At 37.0% G+C, this 21,312-nt stretch overlaps 1 protein-coding gene across 1 annotated transcript in view; it reads left to right on the forward strand.

Annotated features, from left to right (window-relative positions):
* LOC140161720 (uncharacterized sodium-dependent transporter YhdH-like) overlaps positions 1–21,312 on the forward strand; it is a 70,587-nt gene that overhangs the window by 21,917 nt on the left and 27,358 nt on the right. Inside the window, exon 6 of the mRNA XM_072185019.1 lies at positions 2,835–2,997. Coding sequence (XP_072041120.1) covers positions 2,835–2,997 — 163 coding nt within the window. The remainder of the gene's footprint in view (positions 1–2,834; positions 2,998–21,312) is intronic.

Consider the following 21,312-nt stretch of genomic DNA (forward strand, 5'->3'; position numbering starts at 1 on the left):
GCATACATGTATGAGATTCAAAACTTTTTCATTTTAAGGACTTGATGAGACAAAAATTATGTTGAATGATTCATTAAAAGTTGTGTGCTGCTGTTTATGAGCTTTCTGTATTATTTTTTAGATATTTGAGTGACTATGTGAGTTTTTGCCATTTTTGCCAGTTTAAACCAGGCAAAAACGGGCAAAAACAGGTTTTTGCCAGTTTAGGGACCGGCAAAGGCAAAAACGGGTTTTTGCCAGCAAAAACCGAACCCTGTTTTATAGTCAACCATATTCAAGGCATATTTTTGTCAAGTTCGAGTATCAATCTAGGTTGATTGGGCCCATAGAATATATGGTGTTTTCCCCATCGCCTATATGTTACAGGAAGATGTGTAGAACTTGTAGAAGAGCTGTCTGGATCGAAGGCAAAATACAAAAAGCCAATCGATTCACTGAGAATTAAGAGCTGAACAAGTGCAATACATGATCAAGACAAGGGTTTAGGATCAGAAGGCTATAGCTGCAATAGAATTAGCCCGTTCCACAAACCGCGACGTTTCTCGAATCATCATAGGTATAAGAGTACAGCACACAGCCTGTGCTAGCTGCAATAGCTACATATCGGGTGTCATACTTTCAGATGTGTATCGCTCATTCTACAAAATCCGGTGCCAATCCACTATAAAAATTGAAAAAATAAAAGTTGTTCAAAAAGACCTGCTTTTTGTGTTTTTTCTTTCAGGAAGTCATAATGTTTTTTAACACTAAAACTCAATGTAATGTGAGCTACGTTACCGATTACTGTAAACCAGATTTCACCATTTCATAGAAGTTTTGAAGATGCGTAAATGAGTGTGTAACGTAGCTCACAGTAACGTAGTTTACTGGTTTTTTATGTTTTTAATGTGATTTGCAAACGTTAGAACGTTATGTCGGTTAATTCTAATATAAATGGGGTTCGACCACTGGTAGCTTTCACATATTATAAGAAAGTACATGTAATACAAGTGCATACTATAGAATCCTGGAAACGTAGCTCACCAATATTAACATGGTCGGTCGAAATTTCAATGTTTACAACATTTCTATGCCAAAAATGCTACAGCATCACGATTTTACTGTGATTTTTAAAAACCTATGAGTGTTTCCTTTCAAAAACCGCAAATTACATTGATACCTCTGTTTTACTTCTTTCCAATAACGTGTGTTAAAAAGGGGTAACATAGCTCACAGCGTTTTGGTGGAAAGTGCAATTTATTTTAGAATTACACAAAGACGCTTTTAATCACTAAAAATAATGTTGATAAACAATATGATGTTGCGTTATCTAATTAAAAAACAACAAATATGTAAAGAAATCGCATTTGTTCAAAGAAAATATTCAGGGTGACACTTGAGCAGTGGAAACGCATTTTTAGCGATTTTTGAGCCTTTGCAAGGGTTAATCAGGCTGAAGAAAGCATTTAAAGTATGGAAAACTATATATGTCCGTGTAGATCTCGTTGAGTTCTACCAGAAAAACAACATATTTGATGCCCTAATTATGCTCGACAAAGTGTTTGTGGACCAAAGAAGCCGCCCTCTAATTTGCATATTTGCATAATTAATGAGCTAATTTGCATAAATGCTAATTAATTATGCAAATATGCAAATTAGGGGGCGGCTTCACTATATAATACATTAGAACATATTAGAATCACTTTGACCAAGTTTCAGGGCAAAATTATGCAAAATAAAAGTACCCTGAACATTTATGCATGGATTTTTAGCAAAATATTGGCAAAAATTATATGTAAATGAGCTTCTCCAGTCATTTTAGCTCATTAACTTGATTGATTATTGATAAAAACAATAAGATACAAAGAAAATATAAATTGATATATTTTGATAACCGTATGTCCGATTAATCTGTTTAAAACATGTTTAGAGCACTTTTATAATGCCTCCATAACCACCTTAAAGTCAACACTCCCCTGTTGAAGAATTTGGAAGTATCTTCCCCGGGGGGGGGGGGAGTATGACTTTTAAATGGAAACCCACACCCTCCCTCTGTGGAACAAACATTCAGGACATTCATTGCCTATTATTAGACTCACTCCTTTTGATATTTATGAGAGTCGGATTTGAACATCATGGTTTGGATTCGGTTGGTCGGCATGACATCACTCGCGATGGATCACTTCATCCCATTGATTGCTATTGCCAGGATTCGGCTGTTCCATCTCGTGCCCTCGAGGTTGAGGTTACCCTTTGTTTTATCATATATTCTTTTGTTTTAACTTTTCTTTTTCTCATTTGACTGTATCCTTGGAATAACTGAAGAATACATACCACTAACACTTAACATCTTCACCCTAATTCTAACCCTAACCCTAACTCTAACTTAACCTTAAACCCTAACCATAGTTTCTAATCCTAAGCCTTAACTCTAATCTTAATCACAGGATGTGTACTCTTATCTCTACGAAATGAGCTTAAAGTCGTATAAAGTTGGTAGTTTCAAGATACTCTGGCTACTGTGTTGGTGTTCTTTGTTTCACACGCACCGGTTCAAGCTCGTAGTTTGTCTTATAATGGGCCACTCACAAAGGACATACATGTACTACTGGCTTGTAAAAGTGCATGGCAAGCAAAGAACATCAACTCAGTCAGCTAGGATGTCTCGAAACTGGCAACTTTACACTCATTTCGTATTATAGCAGGTCACATATGGGTATGATAGTTGATAGTAACATAGTGACCTTTATTTACATGATCATACATTATGACCTTTCACAATTCACCTTTTTGTTGTGTCTCTGTTGATGGACGCCATTTTCTAACCCAATCTTTTCATCTTTCACATCTTGTAGATAAACTTAGTAACCCTCGTCTGTGGGTTGATGCCATATCCCAGAATGCATTTGACACAGGAGCCGCATTGGGGCTGTTCGTACCATACGCAACATACATGACATCACAACATGGTATCATACGGTATGCCATATTCGTCCCAATTGGAAACAATATCATTAGGTACATGTGTTTTTTTACTGTATTCGGTTCTGTGTGGTAGAATTATAACTATAATTAAAAGTTCAATAATTATGTTTTTCTCGAAAGAGTGGTGGGTCCAGGGGGGATGCCCCCTGGAAATAATGGGTCGTTGATACATCATCGGATGTCGACGTTCCCATGGCCATGTGGGCTGACAGTCCAGTTGAATATACACGTTAACAAAATTGGCTAGTCTACAATGTACTTTTGCCTTTCGCCTGTTTCAGTCCAAAATTAACCAAATTTGGGCACATACCATAATTCCAAATTTGTGCATGCTACATGCGCAGTTGTCCTGGTAAAGTTGTTTTCTTTGCCCGATATAGCGCATAGCGGTGTGGGTAGGGTGTGTGTGGGGGAGTGGGGGATGGAGGGGTAGGGTAGGCCCCGCAAAAAAAACGCAATTTTTGAAGTAAAAACGAGATCCAAAATTTTGAAAAGCGAGAAAAGCAAGATTTTCCCCGAAAAATGGCACAAGAAGCTTTCAAAACGCCCGAATATGCGAAAAATAATAATAATAAAAAAAAATTTGCTGCCCTCTATTGTTCAGAACATGCAATGTTTACATGTAAATAAACCTGCCGATGGCCGGCCAGTATCGAAGAAAAAAGTGACAAAAATTTGACCTTGAATTATGTTTTATAGTCAAATTATTCCAGTAATTCAATAAATATAATGATATTTGGCCTAAACTTGAACTCATTTCCAATGAAATGTCAGTTTTGATTGAGTATAGCATGGGTTTTTCACTCAACCATGTGATTGCAATGCTGTTGAATTCTGCACTTTGGCGAAGTCTGAACTGCATTTTAATGGAATTCGGCGAACTTTTATGGCATAAATAACATTTTTATAGTAAGTGCACTGCTTGGAAACTTTTTTAAAAAGCGAGATAGTTGGTTAATAGCGAGAATTTTTTTTTGTTTTTTGCCGGGCCTTAGGTAGGGGAGATCACTGATGTAACACAAGAACACTCATCATCAAACTCATGATATCAATTAACCAAAATGATGGACAGACAGGTATAGCTAAAGCTGATGAGACCTTGTGTGGTAGAGCATACCGAACAGCCAATCCACAACGTTACCCTGCCTAATATCAGTAATAATACCACTTTTTTTCTGTCTCATTCATTACATAATATATGTGATTTTAGGTTGATGATATTTTCAAAGAAAGCAAGCATACAGCTAAATGTAGCGCTTGCAAAATAAATTTCATTACACACTCAAATGCTTGTGGCCGCATGCATTCTATGCGAGTTTGTAGTACTGCAGTGCCCGAGTGTTCAGGATGCTGTGTATGAACGACATCAGAAGTGTAGTTTAGTTTGGCAATGAACTTCTGTTGGTTTAATTTTTCTCAGTATAATTGGTGCCAGCATTTTTAAACATGCCATAATAGTTATCAAGTTGTGTGCTATTTTGACTAGGCCAAGAAAAAAAAAATTGTTTGCTTGCCCTCAATTGAATTTTAACAATTGGGTCGGTCGGTCTGGATTTTTTTTTTTTTTTTTTTTTTTTTTTAATTACTAGGAAACTCTAATGTTTGTATTAATTAAGGCTCAAAATATGAAAAATGGTCTCAAAATGAATCAACTAATATTAGAAAACAACTAAAATGTTGAACACAAGCTCTGAAATACATTTTTTTTTACATCTTTAGAATGCAAAAATTTGAAAAGAAAAAAAATGCTTTTTCAGGAATTTCCAAAAATAGGGTCGGTATTCTTTTGTACAGTAAATAGAAAAAAACAACTTTTTTCTGATTTCCAAAATTAGGGTCGGTCGGTTGAGGGCAAGCAAACAACTTTTTTTTTTTGGCCCTACCCAGTTGATTATAATGTGACCTTTTGCAATTGACCTTTTGCACGGTCATCTCAAAGCAAGGTTCTGTTTCTGAAAAAAGTTAAATACTATTTTTGGCTATACATGTATCTCAAAATCAATATTCACGACATCCAACTCATTTTGCTTGATCACATCATATATCGCCCCCATGCCAGCACAAATAAAAGGCTGCCATTTGTTGCTGCCCAAGTGTTGCCCAAGGTAATGTGCTCCCATCTGCCGCACCTCCAAAAGAGCTGATTTATTTTGACTGTAACATTTACCCCTCTTCTAAAACCTTCCTGCACTAAACAACAACCAGGGGCGTAGCCAGCTTTTTTGGTTGGGGGGGGCAACATAAAATTTTGGGAGCACAGACAAAAGAATTACAGTTGCATCATACAATACATAGAGACTGTATGTCTTCAAGCTTCCAAAAAAGGCTTTATTGGGGCGATGTGCGAGCGTGCAAAAAATTTGTATTTTACACTATTTTGGCCCATGATTGGGCTGAATTTCGGTAAAAAAGGGCTCCTTGCTCCTTTTCTTTGCCTTTGCCCTGATTTTCTCTTTTATTTTTTGTCAGGGGGGCACTCTACCCCCTGCCCCCGCTGGCTACGCTACTGACAACAACCTAGTTTTGCATAGCCATACATATAGCATTAGCCCAGGTGCAGCTATCGGAATCAATCTCAGTCTTGATTCCTTTCATCATCATCATTAATAATTTGTGTCTGTCTTTCGCATATAATGTGTGTTTACATCATCACAACTTTCAGTTTGTAAAGGGTATACACAATACGGAACATTAAAAAAAATCATGCACATATCTTCAAGAACGATAAGTTTGGCAAAACAACACCACATTCATGCAGTTAAAAGCCAATGTCTTCAAGTATTCTTTCATATCCTGCACCATACAGAGTTGGAATACCTTTCCTAAGCACCACATAATCAACATGAGGGGTGAGGGAAGTAACAGTAATGGCAGCATGTTTTTCTGTTCCACCCCCCCCAACATGATATATCATTGCCTAACAATAGTAACCAAACTAATAACCTAAGCGTTATTCCTTTTACTTGAAACCAATCCTCTTGGTTTAAAGAAGACACTGTTATCCAAATGGTTACATTTCAGCACATCACATCAAAGTTGGGCGCTCCATTCCTTTTTTCCTTTTTTAAAGGAATTTTTATTAGCTACAGCCTTTGAAAAGAACTGGATGTTAATGATTGATACAAACTCCTGTATAACATACATTTTGAAAAATAAATGAATATGCTACATCATACATAATTTGTTCACATATTTGTGTTTCTCAAATCATGAAGTGTTTAATATAATTCATGTAATTTAGATTATTAAAACATTGAATTTCTATTAATTTTATTTCAAATTTCTACTAAAATCAAAAGTCCCTGGAAGAGAACCAGGAACGATTATGTTTTGTTTTAAATCATATTGTATTGTAAAGTATTATATATTTGACTGTTTATTAACTTGTTTCTTGCATTCTGCCAGCAGCGGTGACGGTCCTGTATTTCCTGTGTTAACACTTGCACGATAAAGGTGGGGGTTCTGATTTCTTAATGTTTTCTATTCTAGATTTGGTGTCTAAATTTCCTGTGATTTTGGCTTGGTGATCATGCATTCAAAAAACTTTGTGCACATGTATAACCCTATCCTGAAGTAGTGGTAGATCCAAGGAAGGGGAGTGCCCCTGGTAAAGCCTGCAAAATCATGCAAAATTAGCTTATTCCTGGATCTGCCTAGAACTGCTAACCCTAACCCTAGCCTTACCCGGTGCATACTGTCAGTAGTGGTGATGGTGCTGTATTAAAGCCTGTGTTAACGCTTGCATGGCAATTGAGCGGTAGGGGTTGCACTTCCTATAGCTAAGGGGCTGTGCAGTAATTATTAGCCTTAAAAGGGTAAAATTAGGGGGGCAAGACTTTTTTTGCCCAGAGTGCTCTCGAGAATGTTAAAAAGTGGGGGATCAATAATTTTTCAATGCATGTTAAACATAGACAGCGATGGGGTACATAGCCCTCCTATCTGATGGGGCACATAGCCCTCCTCTACGCCACTGCCTGGTCTTGCCTGTGATAGTAGCTTGGTGATGGCCTTTTAATTGCTTGTTTATGCATGTATATACAAGTGTTTGTTTTAACTGTGTTTGTCTATATTACCCATGAATCATCTAGTGGTGGCACCATAAATTCTTTCCAGTTGGGGATTGCAATCAAAACGAATATGGAAGCTACAAGGGGCCAAAATGTGAAAAAACTGTATACAATTAGGTAATGTTTGCTCAAAATTAGTAAAAATATGCTTTTTTTATTTTATTTTGAGGGGGAACTTGGAAGACCAAGATCCAATTTTAACCCCCTTCTCTGGTGCCATCGTTGTGTAATGATGTCCTCTTAACACTACATTAGTTTTGTACATTTTAACCTTTGACCCTCTGCCTTTGACCTAATTATGTAAACTGAGTCATTAGATGCTCAAATCCATTTTTGAGTTGTATGTATGGTTCAAGAAGCATTCAAATTCTATCACATTGTTATAGGGGGGGGGGAGGAAATACTTTCTCAGAAATTTTAGCAAGAATTATAAGTGAAAAGTAGAGAATTAATTTGTGCTATAATGGCTTAGTTTACTTGACTGTACATATCATATTTGTGTGAGTGTGCCAATTAATTGGGATGCATTGTCTTGAAACTAACTATGTGCTAATTATGTAACATTGTGTTTGTTTATGTGTACATGTTAAAAAAAAGGTTTTTTCATGCATAACTTCTAAAACCATATGTGAATTGTGAAATTTGTGAATTTTATGTAAAGTTAATGTTTATCTAGATCTATCAATTTCCTATTGTATTGTTTGAATGTGTTCATGTTTTAGTGTTAACATGTCAATGTGTTTCTTTTGTATATCATGTTTTAGATTTGTTGTTGTTGCTTCATTCACTTTCGTATCATTAATAATATCAGAATCAATCTTTGTTTTTTACTTCGTCAACATGCACAGTCCATTTCAAACAGTATTTGAAGGTTTTTCCAAATTTAAGCTTTACTGATTTGTTTTATCCATTAATTAAATTTGTCAAATTGGATTTGTAAAATAGCAGGGTACTATATATATATACGGTTTTCTATCAAAAGTATACCATCAGATTCCTGATGGGTCCGCCTACACAGGTTCACACCGTCACCGAGGTACATGGTTGATACTGTGTAGTACCACAGGAGTACCAGTGTAGCACCAGTGCTGTAGCACCAGTTCAGTACCTCTGCTGGTGGGTCTTTTGCAGTAGCAGCATTGGTACACTGTAGGTACTCTGTGTGTACCAGTCGGGTACCTTGGCGACGGTATACCTGTGCAGGCGGCCACAATAGGAATCTTGTAGTGTCTCAGACATTGCTTGATTAATTATTTCTGTGAGACAATATGGTGTGTTGTAAGACTATGTAAGGTTAAAGTTAGATTATCTTTCTTTTTAAAAAATGTGCTTGTCAGCATTTCAAATCCCAAACAAACATTGAGAAAAAAAAGCATTTAAAATATTTTTCTTCATTGTTGATACATTAAAATTTAACATTTTCCTGGATTTCTAAAAAAAAAAGCAACAGAGAAGTGGTAAATTTGCTTTTAAAAATCTAAAGTGCACTGCTGGAAATAATGTTTTTGTTTATTTGTAGCCTGATCACAAAAGGAAAAAAAATCACATCAAGTCAAATTTTGAAGAACCTTTAAATATTTGTTGTAGATTTAAAATAGTGTTGTCTCAAGTTGAACCCCTTGCAGTACGTTGAAGCCTTTATCATAGATGGAGGTGGGGGATGAGTATTCAAAAAGAGTGCTGATTTAACATTAATTGATCTGCCCCATCTGCCATTTTTCACAGACCCCCTGATGTAGTGCATCATTTTAAAGTCATCGAATTGGGCTAACAATTATGTGAGGTTTTCACCTTAAAAATCAGCCAATTGGGCTACCAATTGTGAGGTTTTCACCTTAAAAATCACCCAATTGGGCTACCAATTGTGAGGTTTTCACCTTAAAAATCACCCAATTGGGCTACCAATTGTGAGGTTTTCATCTTAAAAGTCACCCAATTGGGCTACCAATTGTGAGGTTTTCATCTTAAAAGTCGCCCAATTGGGTTACCGATTGTGAGGTTTTTATCTTAAAAGTCACCAGTTGGGCTACCAATTGTGAGGTTTTCATCTTAAAAGTCACTCAAATGGGCTACCAATTGTGCGGGTTTATCTTAAAAGTCACCCAATTGGGTTACGAATTTTGTGAGGTCATCTTCAACTTGAGACAAGACAATTCAATGTAATAGAGTTGTCTTATAATTGGCCCCTTAATGCTGTTGATGGCATGGGCTACACAATTGTCCTCGCTTTCAGTTTTCCGCTTCGCTAATTCCGGCCTGATTGGAGTTAGCTGAGCCAATGGCTACAAAATCGTCCTTGCTTTCAGTTTCCACTTCGCTAATTCCAGCCTGATTGGAGTTAACAGAGCCAAAACAACATCAACAGTGAGAAGGGGCCAATTACAAGAAAACTGTAGTTTTTTTAAACAAATTGACTAACTTTGTGTCCTCATTTCACCTCCATTCTTCACTCTTCAGCCCAGCTCTCAAACCCTAGAATGTGGGTTGATGCAATCAGTCAAAATGCTTTCGACACAGGGGCAGGAGCAGGTTTATTTGTGGCCTATTCTACTTACATGACTTCCGAAAATAGAATCGTTCGCTATGCCATGTTGGTACCCATGTGCAACAACTTGATTAGGTATTTAAAGGGTCCACCACCAGTTCTAAATTCCCCTCTCAAACTTTTTAGAATACATCAGAGCATTTTTTATAAAATCAAAAAATTTTCAACTTTCAAATCTGTATATTTTCTTACCTAACATAGACATTGTGATGGAATGCAACAATGTTTGATATTAATGTTGTGCAAAATTGTCAATATATTTTTAAAAGGTTTACAGGGAATTTAGAAGTTGTGGACCCTTTAACATAAGAAAGAGTGCCACAATAAGGCAAAGCCCATGTCCATGCATTTATATGTATATCATATATGTATGCATGTACACAGGGTCTTAGCTAGGATTAGACAAGTGTCCATCATTTTCACCAAAACTGCCTGTCCAAAATTTGACCTTGAAAAACATAAACCAGACCTCTGCACCTTCAGGGGGGGGGGGTCAGCCAGTTATAATCTTCATTTATAAGTTTGACTTTGTTTTGAGTTCACAGAATGTATTCAAGCTTTATTTGTAGAATTTAGCATGTCACAGCTGTTAATTTTGCCTTTCCCCGAAGCAAACTGCCTGTCCAAAATGACGGGTCGACGGGTAGCTAGCTAACACCTTGTTTGTACATCATAAATAAACATAATTTTTCATCAGGTTCGCCGTCGCAAATAATAAAGGAGACAAGTAGAAAAAGTGATCCCGCCTGGGAAGCCCACTTTTGCAAAATCCGCCCACAGGTCCACTTTTTCAAAATTTGCCACCTCATCCACTTTTGCAAATAAATCCTGGTTACGGGCCTGGGAAGTACAGTCATGGTTTGGTGAGCTCAGTCAGGCTTTGCTGTCTTTACTGATGGTTAAGCTAGAGTCTTTGACAATAGATAGTCAATTGGTCAATGCATGTATCGGAGCGGTTTGTGTAAATTCAGCGAAGCCTGCCAGTTTTCTACAGGCTTTTATGGGTTTGGACTTTGCTAAAGGCCAGGTACCCCTTCACTAGAATGCATTACCCAGGCTGGGAAATAAGAAGCACCGGACCAGGGCTACTTTGTACAAAAACAGCCCCTGGTTCATGGGGTTTTACAGGGAACCAGGGGCTATTTTCAATGAAACAGTGGCTATTCAATGGATGGGAAAATTGGTTGTGTACATCAGGCTGGGAAATAAGAAGCGCTGCTACTTTGTAGAAAAAAATAGCCCCTGGTGCACAAGGTTTTACAAGGAACCAGGGGATATTTTCAATGAACCAGGAGCTAAATGGCCCCTGGCTCCCACTTATTTCCCAGCCTGGCATTACCGAAGACAGCAACGCTTGGCTGAGCTCAGTGAACCATTTTGGCTGTCCTTTTTAAACATTTTTACATAATCTATCATTTCTTCTATAGTCACCATATTCCAATTGTATCTTAAACTGCATGTCTGTAGATATACATGTACTATGCTCGGAGCTTCCATTGCGAACAGCCCATTAGTCTGACGAGTCGTTAGTCCAAAAAAAGGTTAATTTAGGTGGGTTTAGGTTAGGATTAGGGTTAAGGTATAAGGTTATGCTGGTTTCATACTTTCTGCCGCTTCCCGCTGAACGGCATGATGCTTCATCATTCCGCTTGTGCTTTTCTTCACACCGCTGAGCAGCATCAGCATGACTATGAAAGCCAATGTTGCCGCTCATCAAAATTTGTTTCCTGTTCTCATACTCAGAGAACTTAAATTCAACTCCTGGCGATGCTGCTGCTTGAGCAAAGTGGTGGAGTGATCTATGTATATTGGCTTGCCGCTGGTCACCGGTAGCATTTCTGGTGCGAGTGCGCAGTGGAGCAAAATCGTTGTCAGAGCGGCAATCGGCAGGAAAGTATGAAACCAGCATTATGGTAAGTGTTAGGATTAGAGTTATGGTTATGTTTTGGATTAAGGTTAAGGTTAGGGTTAGAGTAAAGGTTAGGGTTTATAACCAAGTTACTGGGTTTTCATACTAATTACCCTTTGGAGTATTGACCTTTTACCCTTCCATGTGCTAGAAGCTATGAAAACCACAGGAATAAGGACATACGTAATGCAATCAAGCAAAATCAGTTGGAACTCGGAAATATTAAATTTTCAGTTTCGGATATAGTAAAAATATTTATAAAAAACATTTTGCACAAAACCTCATTGAAATTGAACAACCAGTTCCAAAGATAAGAGCAAATAAAGAGCTTCCAAAACAACAGGAAACATGGGGAACTACTTCCTTTGTTTGGCTACATCTCAAAATCAATATTTCTGAATATTATACCATCTAACCATGCTAAGTATAAGTTGTTGCTGGTTATATATATGTGATGCGATCAAGCATAATCAGTCGGAACTCGGAAATATTAAATTTTCAGTTTCTTATATGATAGTAAAAAGCATTTACAAAGCTAGATATATTTTGCAGGAAATCCTATTGAAATTTAACAACCAGTTCTAAAGATATGAGCAATTAATGAGTTTTTAAAACAAAAGGAAACAAAGGGGAATAGTTCCATTGTTTGGCGATATCTCAAAATCAATATTTCCGAGTTCCGACTGATTTTGCTTGATCGCGTCACATATAATATTCATTGCCATTATAGCTAGTACCAGCAACAATCTTGCTTCGCTGAATTGTTTTTCTGTCATTCTGCTTTGCAACTACAATTAATGTATTTCATTGCAATTCCACAGCAAAGCTTGTGTTTCCAAATGCATTGATATAAGAATTGCTGGTTGGCTTGAAATTTATTAACAACTTACATGCTTTATTATTATTTATGTAATTACATGGTATAAAGTTTCATATTTCAGCTATGTCTGCATCTACTCCCTATTCCAAAAAAATACAGCATTATTTTTTGGGATATAAAAAATATTATCCTGTTTTTGCCAAATGAAACATAGCTAAATCCTAATCCTTTAGTTAGTCCTAACTGGCAATAAAAGAAAAATTTTAATATTTGGCCAATTTTTGGAATTAAGGGCCAAAAACATGTTTTTTTAGGGTGTTTCTCGTATGTTGTAACAATCAAGCCTAAAGACTTGTACTAAGACTAATTTCAGTTTATGCATTCTAGTTTTTGGAAAAGACATGTTTCATTTTTATAACCAATTATTTAATTATAGTAACACAAAAAAGTGGGAATTAGAGCAAAATTGCGGCATCTACTCTAGATTTTGAATGCTTAGACTTGTTACAAGTCTTTGATTCTTGTGACTCAATTGTCAGAAAACATGCCAAAAATACATGTTTTTGGCTCTTTTTTCAAGAAATTGGCCAAATATTGAAATTTTACTTTTATTGCCAGTTAGGACTAACTAAAGGATAAGGATTTAGCTATGTTTTATTTTGCAGAACTTGATCATATTTTTTTAATCCCAAAAAATTAGTGCTGTATTTATCTGGAATGGGGAGTAGAGAGAGGGTGCACATCGTGTCTCAGGGGGACACTGATCGTTGAATAGTGGGTATCATCCGGAAACCAAATTTCATGTAAAAAAGGTTATTTTCAATATATGTGAATAGGGTAGCTAAAACAAGGACATTTGAGAAAGGGGGTGTTCTTGCTCAATGAATTATACTAGTATACTGTCTTGTAAGAAAAAAGATGTATGACATTATGGAAACTTTGTGAATTTTTGAGTTTTAACACTTTATTCCAGTTGTATAATCAAGGATTTGTGTCTCACATGGCTTAGATTCCAGAAACTTGCTTCTAAGATAATGCCATTACTTTTTAGGGTATAGAGATAACACTTGCCATACTTGTTTAGCGGTGCATTTTTAAATCAATACATATGCATTTGTGACTGTGTTTAGGATGCTTTTGCAAATCCATGTTCATAGATGATACCCCGTGTCAATGTTGAGTGCCTCCCCCGGGCATTATGTATATATTTTGGTGTGTATGGTCCTTGTTGAGCTCTAAATGGGGGGTCTTTTGGAGCTGAAGATTATACCTGTTACAGGGGCTCTTTCAGAGCTGTGCATCATCAAAATCAAGGGTCTTTCTTGGCTTTCATGATAAAATGTTGGACACAGCTTTTCAAGTTCACATTTGATGTACTCTGAAGGCTTCTACTCCCTTACAATGGGCTGTTCCATTTAAAACTCATACGCCCCTATGGAAGACATTACCTTAATCTTCCACATATGAAGTGTGAATTTTAAACAGGGTTACCTGAATGGATAACTCCATTTGAAATCTGCATTGGGAAATTAAGATCATGTCTTCCATAGGATTTTAACTGGAATAGACTAATATTTGTGCCCTTTTTTGCATGTATGATGCTTGCTTACTTTATTGAATGCTTTGCTTTTCTTCCCTGTATACAGTGGGCATGTTATTTAAAACCCATACACCCCCTGTGGAAGACATTATATTAATCTCCCTCATAGGGAGTGTGAATTTTAAGCAGGGTTACCTGAATAGATGACTCCATTTGAAATTCACACTCCTGTATGGGAAATTAAGGTCATGTCTTCCATAGGGGGTGTATGGATTTTAACTGGAATAGTCCAATATTTGTGCCCTTCATCAAACACTAATAACATTGCATGTATATATATATGATGCTTCCTTGCTTATTTTATTTAATTCTTAATGCTTTGCTTTGCTTCCCTATATACAGATGAATTTCTAGATGCACACACTTGGGTTGATGCAGCGGTTCAAAATGCCTTTGACACCGGGGCAGGGTGGGGTGTATTCATTTCATATGCAGCTTACATGGAAAATCATCATGGGATTGTCCAAATGGGAGTTCTTTTACCAATATGTAACAATGTGATTAGGTATGGCTGCATGGATCTGACATTTGGATGTCCTAGCTATCTTCTCCAATCATAACCTAACACCTGTTCCAGTCTCCTTCTACATGATCTATACCACCCAAACCTAGGGCATGTTGTATTACTAACTTAAGGGGGTTCTACACCCCTCGATAAATTTGTGTCTATTTTTGCATTTTTCTCAAAAACTAATAACACACTGGTAACAAAAGTTATGTGTATTATAGGGGCAAGGAATCCAATTACTACACTGGAATTTCAGTGACCTAAGACAAGCGGTTCGTTATTTATGATAAGAAATAAGGTACCGCTAGGATGTACCTCATTTCCTATCATATATACTGAACCGCTTGTCTTGAGTTACTGAAATTTCAGTGTAGTTATTGGATCCCTTGCCCCAATAATATACATAACTTTTGTTACCAGGGTGTTATTATTTTTTGAGAAAAATGCAAAAAAAATCACAAATTTACCACAGGGGTGTAGTACCCCCTTAACTGGAATACAAATGTGTCCTCAATATTTATGATTCGCAAAATGTGATACGTTTACATTTATGATGCTTGCTTAACCCCAGGGGCACTACCTGCCAATCTAACATTTCCTCTGATTGGTCAATTACATGAAATCTCCGCTTTAATCACCAATCAGAATGGAGCTTTGCAAATAATTTACCCCAATTTTTTGTGCGGTTAAATTATTCTAACAATGTTGCCGATTGGTCCAATTGATAATGAGAACTTCTCCTTGGCCAATTGGCAGGTAGTTCTCATGGGGTTAATTTAATTGCTGCATTATTGCTTTGCTTTGCTTCCCTATATACAGATGAATTTCTAAACACTCGCACTTGGGTTGATGCAGCGGTTCAAAATGCCTTTGACACTGGGTCAGGGGCGGGTTTATTCATTTCATATGCAGCTTACATGGAAAACCATCATGGGATTGTCCGTATGGGAGTTCTTATACCAATATGTAACAATGTGATTAGGTATGGCTACATGGATCTGACATTTGGATGTCCAATCTTCTACAACCACCATAACCCAGCACCTGTGCCCGTCTCCTTCTACCACACAAACCTAGGGCATGTCGTTACACTAACTTAACTGGAATACAAATTTGTCCTCATCAATATTTATGATTCCCAAATGTGATACGTATGATGCATGCTTAATGTAATTGCTGCATTATTGCTTTGCTCTGCTTCCCTATATACAGATGAATTTCTAAATGTCCGCACTTGGGTTGATGGAGCGGTTCAAAATGCCTTTGACACTGGGGCAGGGTGGGGTGTAGCTATTGCATATTCATCTTACATGGAAAACCATCATCCGATTGTCCATTATGGAGTTCTTATACCAATATGTAACAATGTGATAAGGTATGGATGGACCTGACATTAGATGTTCAATCTTCTCCAACCACCATAACCCAGCACCTGTGTCAGTCTCATTCTACTATCCAAACACAGCACAACATGTTGTTATCAGGGACTGTCTATTGGCATTTGCAGGAGAGCATTAAATAGCTCTTCTGGAGCTGTTTAAAGCATTTACAATAGAATGTAAGGAGAGAGTGGTCAACTAAGGAGAGCTAAAAATCACTCTCCTAGTATATCAGATTTAAGGAGAGTAATTGCTCTCACTCTCCTCAAAAGGCAGTCCCTGTTGTTTTACTAACTTAACTGGAATACTATTTCTTTTTATTTATGTTACAGGATACTAATACAAGAGTTCGGGTGCAAAATGCGACATATACCAATAGTGCTGCCTTTTTTGTGTCTGCGTTTTGATGCTTGCATAATTTATTTGCTGCTTTATTGCTCTGCTTTGCTTCCATATAAACACATACAGATGAATTTGTAAAGCTTCGCACTTGGATGGATGCAGCGGTTCAGAGTGCCTATGACACTGGGGCAGGGTGGGGTTTATTCATTTCATATGCAGCATACATGGGAAGCCATCATGGGATAGTTCGTATTGGGACTCTTGTACCAATATGTAACAATATGATTAGGTAGGGGTAGACATGACATTTGATCTTCTCATTCTAACGACCACCTAACCCCTTACATGTAGCTTTTTTACATAAACTCAACCCAGAAAGTATCGAAATGATTATAGATGGTAAGATATATCGGGAACTGAAATATATAGCAAAAAATTATTTAATGTATATAAAGCGCAGCTTTCTCCTGCGCATTTTGATACCTCTTTTGTTGCTGTACGATATCATTTAGTCGAGTTATGGGTGCTTGAGTGGCTTCAAGTCGGATTTTGAAAGTTGCACTTAGCTCATATTCAAGCCAAATGCGTTCGTCGTGTACACACACCCCCACACACAAAATCAAGACAAAGGACACCGATATGCTCTGTTTACTTAACCATGAACTTTACTTTATTTTACTCCTTCGACTTCCAACTTCAATACTTGCTACCCTTTACTTATCTCTGACTTACCTCATGAACTCTTTCTGCTGACATCTCAATACTTGGTGTGCTTACCATCACTGTCTATCACTGCCTGGATTCGTCGTCATTAGATGTCTTATCTTTTGGCTTGAATAGGAGCTAAGTGCAACTTTCAAAATCCGACTTGAAGCCACTCAAGCGCCCATAACTCGACCAATGATATCGTAGAGCAACTAAAGTGGTATCAAAATGCGCAGGAGAAAGCTGCGCTTTATATACATTAAATAAGTTGTTGCTATATATTTCAGTTCCCGATATATCTTACCATCTATAATCGTTTCGATACTTTCTGGGTTGAGTTTACTAACCTTAACCAGATTCAAAACTGGATAATTGCGAAGTACTTCCTTGTATTTGTTAATGTCCTGTCACATTATACAGGCATTGAGTTTTGCAATGTGACAGGTGTGCTGTAAATCGCACGCCTGGATAACCCGAGGTGTGCTTTTAGGTGTGCTGCAAATCGCACACCTAAATAAACCAAGGTGTGCTTTTTTCAAAACTGGTGTATGACTATGATTTCATTTTCAGCTAAAACTTAGCAATTGTGACAACATACATGTACTTTTTTTAAATGGCCATGGTAAAAGCTCTGGGGTAATGAATGGTATACTGCATAGATGTCCCTGGACTTTGGACTTATTGCTAGTGTCATTTGTAATTTTTTTTTTTAATTAGTTTTTTTTTTGGATTTAGAATGTCCCTAGAATGTCCTGAACTTTAGAATGTCCCTGGAATTTTTTTTAATTTAAAAAAAAAAAATTACAAAAGATTTAAAAATTATAAATTCTTGTTTAAAATAGGCAAATTTGTAAATTATGTTCACATAATAATCTATGAATGATTTTAAAATGCATTTGTTTTGTATGCTTCTTTACTTCATAAATAGATTGTAATGTGAACATCAATTATAAATTTGCCTATTTTGAACATGAATTTATAATTTTTTTAAATCTTTTTTGTAATTTTTTTTTCAAGTTTTAAAAAAAAAATTAAAAATATTTCCAGGGACATTTTTAAGTTCCAGGGACATTCTAAATAAAAAATAAAAAAACTTAACGAAAAAAAATCGCACCCCTCGGCGTATTTTCAGGCGTGCGGCGCGTGCGAATCGCACTCATACGCCTTAAACTCAATCCCTGATTATATCACTAAGAATCTAGCACAGAGGGTGTAGATACCCCCCTCCATTTGTAGGAGAAACTGACACTACATGTAGCTCCATTTTCATGATTTTGTGAGTTAACCACCATCTTCAATTCTTTTTTGAATTCAAATAAAATTCTAATTAGACCTGTATTCTTTATTATTTGTGTCTCCTAGTGAAAACATTAGTGGCACCTGGAAAAATCTCTGTCTGGGGAGGTGGGGCAAAATTTAATTGGGAAGTGGCAGAAAATTTACCAAACATTTTTGCTGCAAATAGTGGCCTTTTGGTGGTAGAACAGTAGAGAAACCAGTGGCGTAGCCAAGGGGGCAGCTTCCCCCCATGAGAAGTCTTGTCCCTCCTCTTCCCCCTGTGGGAGGCCTTTTTGGTAATTTTAGCCCATTTTTGACCATTTTCATCAAAAATTTTCCTGCTCGGGTAATAGGATTCTAGGGCGGGAATTCCCGGGACTCATTCACACCCTTATAATTGTGTCATAATTATTATTTATCTCTATCTTCACATATTTTTTATACCCACTGTAATAATATCTCTTTGTTATTGTGAACTTTATAAAAATAATATATCATAATCATCATTCATTTCATTTCACTGGAGTGCAGAGCACGCAACTACAAAGTGTCTCCAGGAACCACACTCCACAGCAAGTGAGGCAATACAGTCTATCTGGTTGTATACAATGTATATCATGATCATCACTAATATTTATAGCAGCAATGGCACTAATTTGGAGCAAAATATCTGTTATGTTCCAGCAGTTTCACAACAAATTTATTCCAATTTGCCATCTATGACAAACACAGAAGTTGCAGTCTTCATCTGGATTACATATAGAGTGAACATGCATGCCCTTGCTTTCAATTTGCTCACATGATGTGCTATATGCTTTGCTTTGCTTTTTTCATGCAGGCGAGTTATCAAACCCACGTCTATGGGTTGACGCAGCATCGCAAAACGCATTCGATACAGGAGCTGGGATTGGTTTATTTCTGAGCTATTCTACGTACATGCGTGCCGATCATCCAATAGTCCGCATTGCTGTTATCATTCCTATGTGCAATAATCTTGTTAGGTATTATTGTGGCTACATTAACACTTTCAGATATTGTCTGTCAAAATTAGATTGAAATTATTCAATGGCATTGGATTGGGGTCAAAGGTCAAAAATATGGGATAACTGGCATTTGTAAATGTTATAAAAGGATAATATTTTAAGCAATTATTGTATTAATATACCCAAAAAAAGCCTTAAATTAATCTTTTTGCGATCCTACATTAACCTTTGACCCTATGTCAATGCCCATTTGAAGAGTGGCTTCACCTCACAACATATGTTAACTCATTAACAGCTATTAACATATAACATAACAGCTATTAACATTAATAAGCCAAAGTATTCACTGGCGAAGTGATGTAATAATTGGATTAACTATTATAGCAATAGGGTAAAACAATTTTTTAATATATCGCGCTGCACTACAAACGGCTAGGTTGCACTCATCACCTGTGCATGTCTGCAATCATAGATTAAATACAATACCGTTATTGTCAAAGATACTAAATAATCTTACAGGTACGAGTGATCAGCATACTGTGTGAACGTACAAGTGAGGTACGGTATATTCAAAAATTGTTTTACCCTATTGCTATGGTAGTTAATCCAATTATTACATCACTTCGCCAGCGAATTGTATAAATCTGCTACTACTTGCACTGATAATTTCTTGGGAAAATATTCCCTGTGTAAATATATGGCCAAACATTAGAAAACCAGGTGAATGGGCTATTCCATTTAAGATCCACTCTACCCCTGTGGAAGATTTTGGAAATATCTTCACAGAAGTAGTATGAATTTCAAATGGAATGAACACATTAGCAGCTCCATTTAAAACTCACCCTCCCTCAGTACACGATTCAGGTTGAATCTTTCTCAGATGGTGTATGAAATTCAAATGGAGCTGCCATGCTCATTCCATTTGAAATTCATACTCCCCCTGTGGAAGATATTTCAAAATCTTCCACAGGGGGAGTATGGATTTTAAATGCAAAAGCCCAATGAGCTGATGGAAACAAGTTTTTAGAAAAGCACCTTTCATTTCTGACTAATTTTGACAGAAAATATCACAAGTTTTGTCTCTTCAAAAGCTAGATATTTGTGTGTATATGTGTGTGTAGTGTGAAAAACACAAAAACTCTACTGAATTTGCATGAGTATAACTTCAAAGTAGAGGAAGCCCTGCCAGAGCAGTTCTTCTGGGGTAAATCAAACCTGCCTGGTTATCAAATTAATCAGTGACATTTTTATCTCTGACTTTGACAGGTGCTAATTGATGCAATAACATTTAAACATCTCTTAGCACCTGTCAAATTCAGAGATACCCTTGTCACTGATTAATTTGATAACCAGGTAGGTTTAGTTCACCCAGAAGAACTGCTCTGGGGGGCTTCCTCTTTAAAAAACATGTTGTAAAATTAAAGCTTTGTTGAAGGTTTTGTTATTTATGTAACAAAAGTGACAAGAGTTTTTATGTCAATTTCAGTAACCTTCTAGGGGCCTTGCCTGGCACAGGTTCTAGCTGTGCTGATTGGCTGATACCTGTGTGATCCTGTATGATCTAAAGAACACCCAACAATATCGCAGCTTTACTTGCGCTGTTTGAGGGGTGTCGCATACAGTTGTGAACAGGGCTAGTTCTAACCTGGGCTTGCCAATATGGTCTTGACATAGTTCTTGCATATCGACAGTAAATTCTGCCTTTCTTGACTTGAAAATGTCAGCAGTGGTGGTACAACAAGTTCCAAGGGGATATTCCTACCCTTGCAGTGGGCCCAATTAACCCCCTATGTTTTGCACTTTATTGGATAATTGCAAATCCATTTTCCCCTCCCCCCAAAGGCACAAGTCATTTAACCACATTGGTATGATTGCAATCTCTCATATAAATAAATTGTATGCTTACTGGTTTGCTTGATTGTCTGCTTGCATACCTCTGCTTGCTTGCTTGCATGCTTGCTTCCTTGATTGATTGATTGATTGCCTGCTTGAAAGCTTTGTACTTGCTTTATACACATTGCTACCTTCTTGCTGCACTTTCTTTTAAGTACTAATAATTCCAGAGGCATAGAGCAGGGGGTAAGAGTATCTAATTGGGAAAAAATATTGTTAGGAGAAATTGGGACAGAAAGTAAGGAGGAAACTTTATGTCAAATCAGTCCCTTTACAACCATGTGGACAGATTTGTCAAAACAAGGCTTTTGCTCCCTTG

This window comes from Amphiura filiformis, chromosome 10 (genome assembly GCF_039555335.1).
Source record: "Amphiura filiformis chromosome 10, Afil_fr2py, whole genome shotgun sequence".
NCBI lineage: Eukaryota > Metazoa > Echinodermata > Ophiuroidea > Amphilepidida > Amphiuridae > Amphiura > Amphiura filiformis.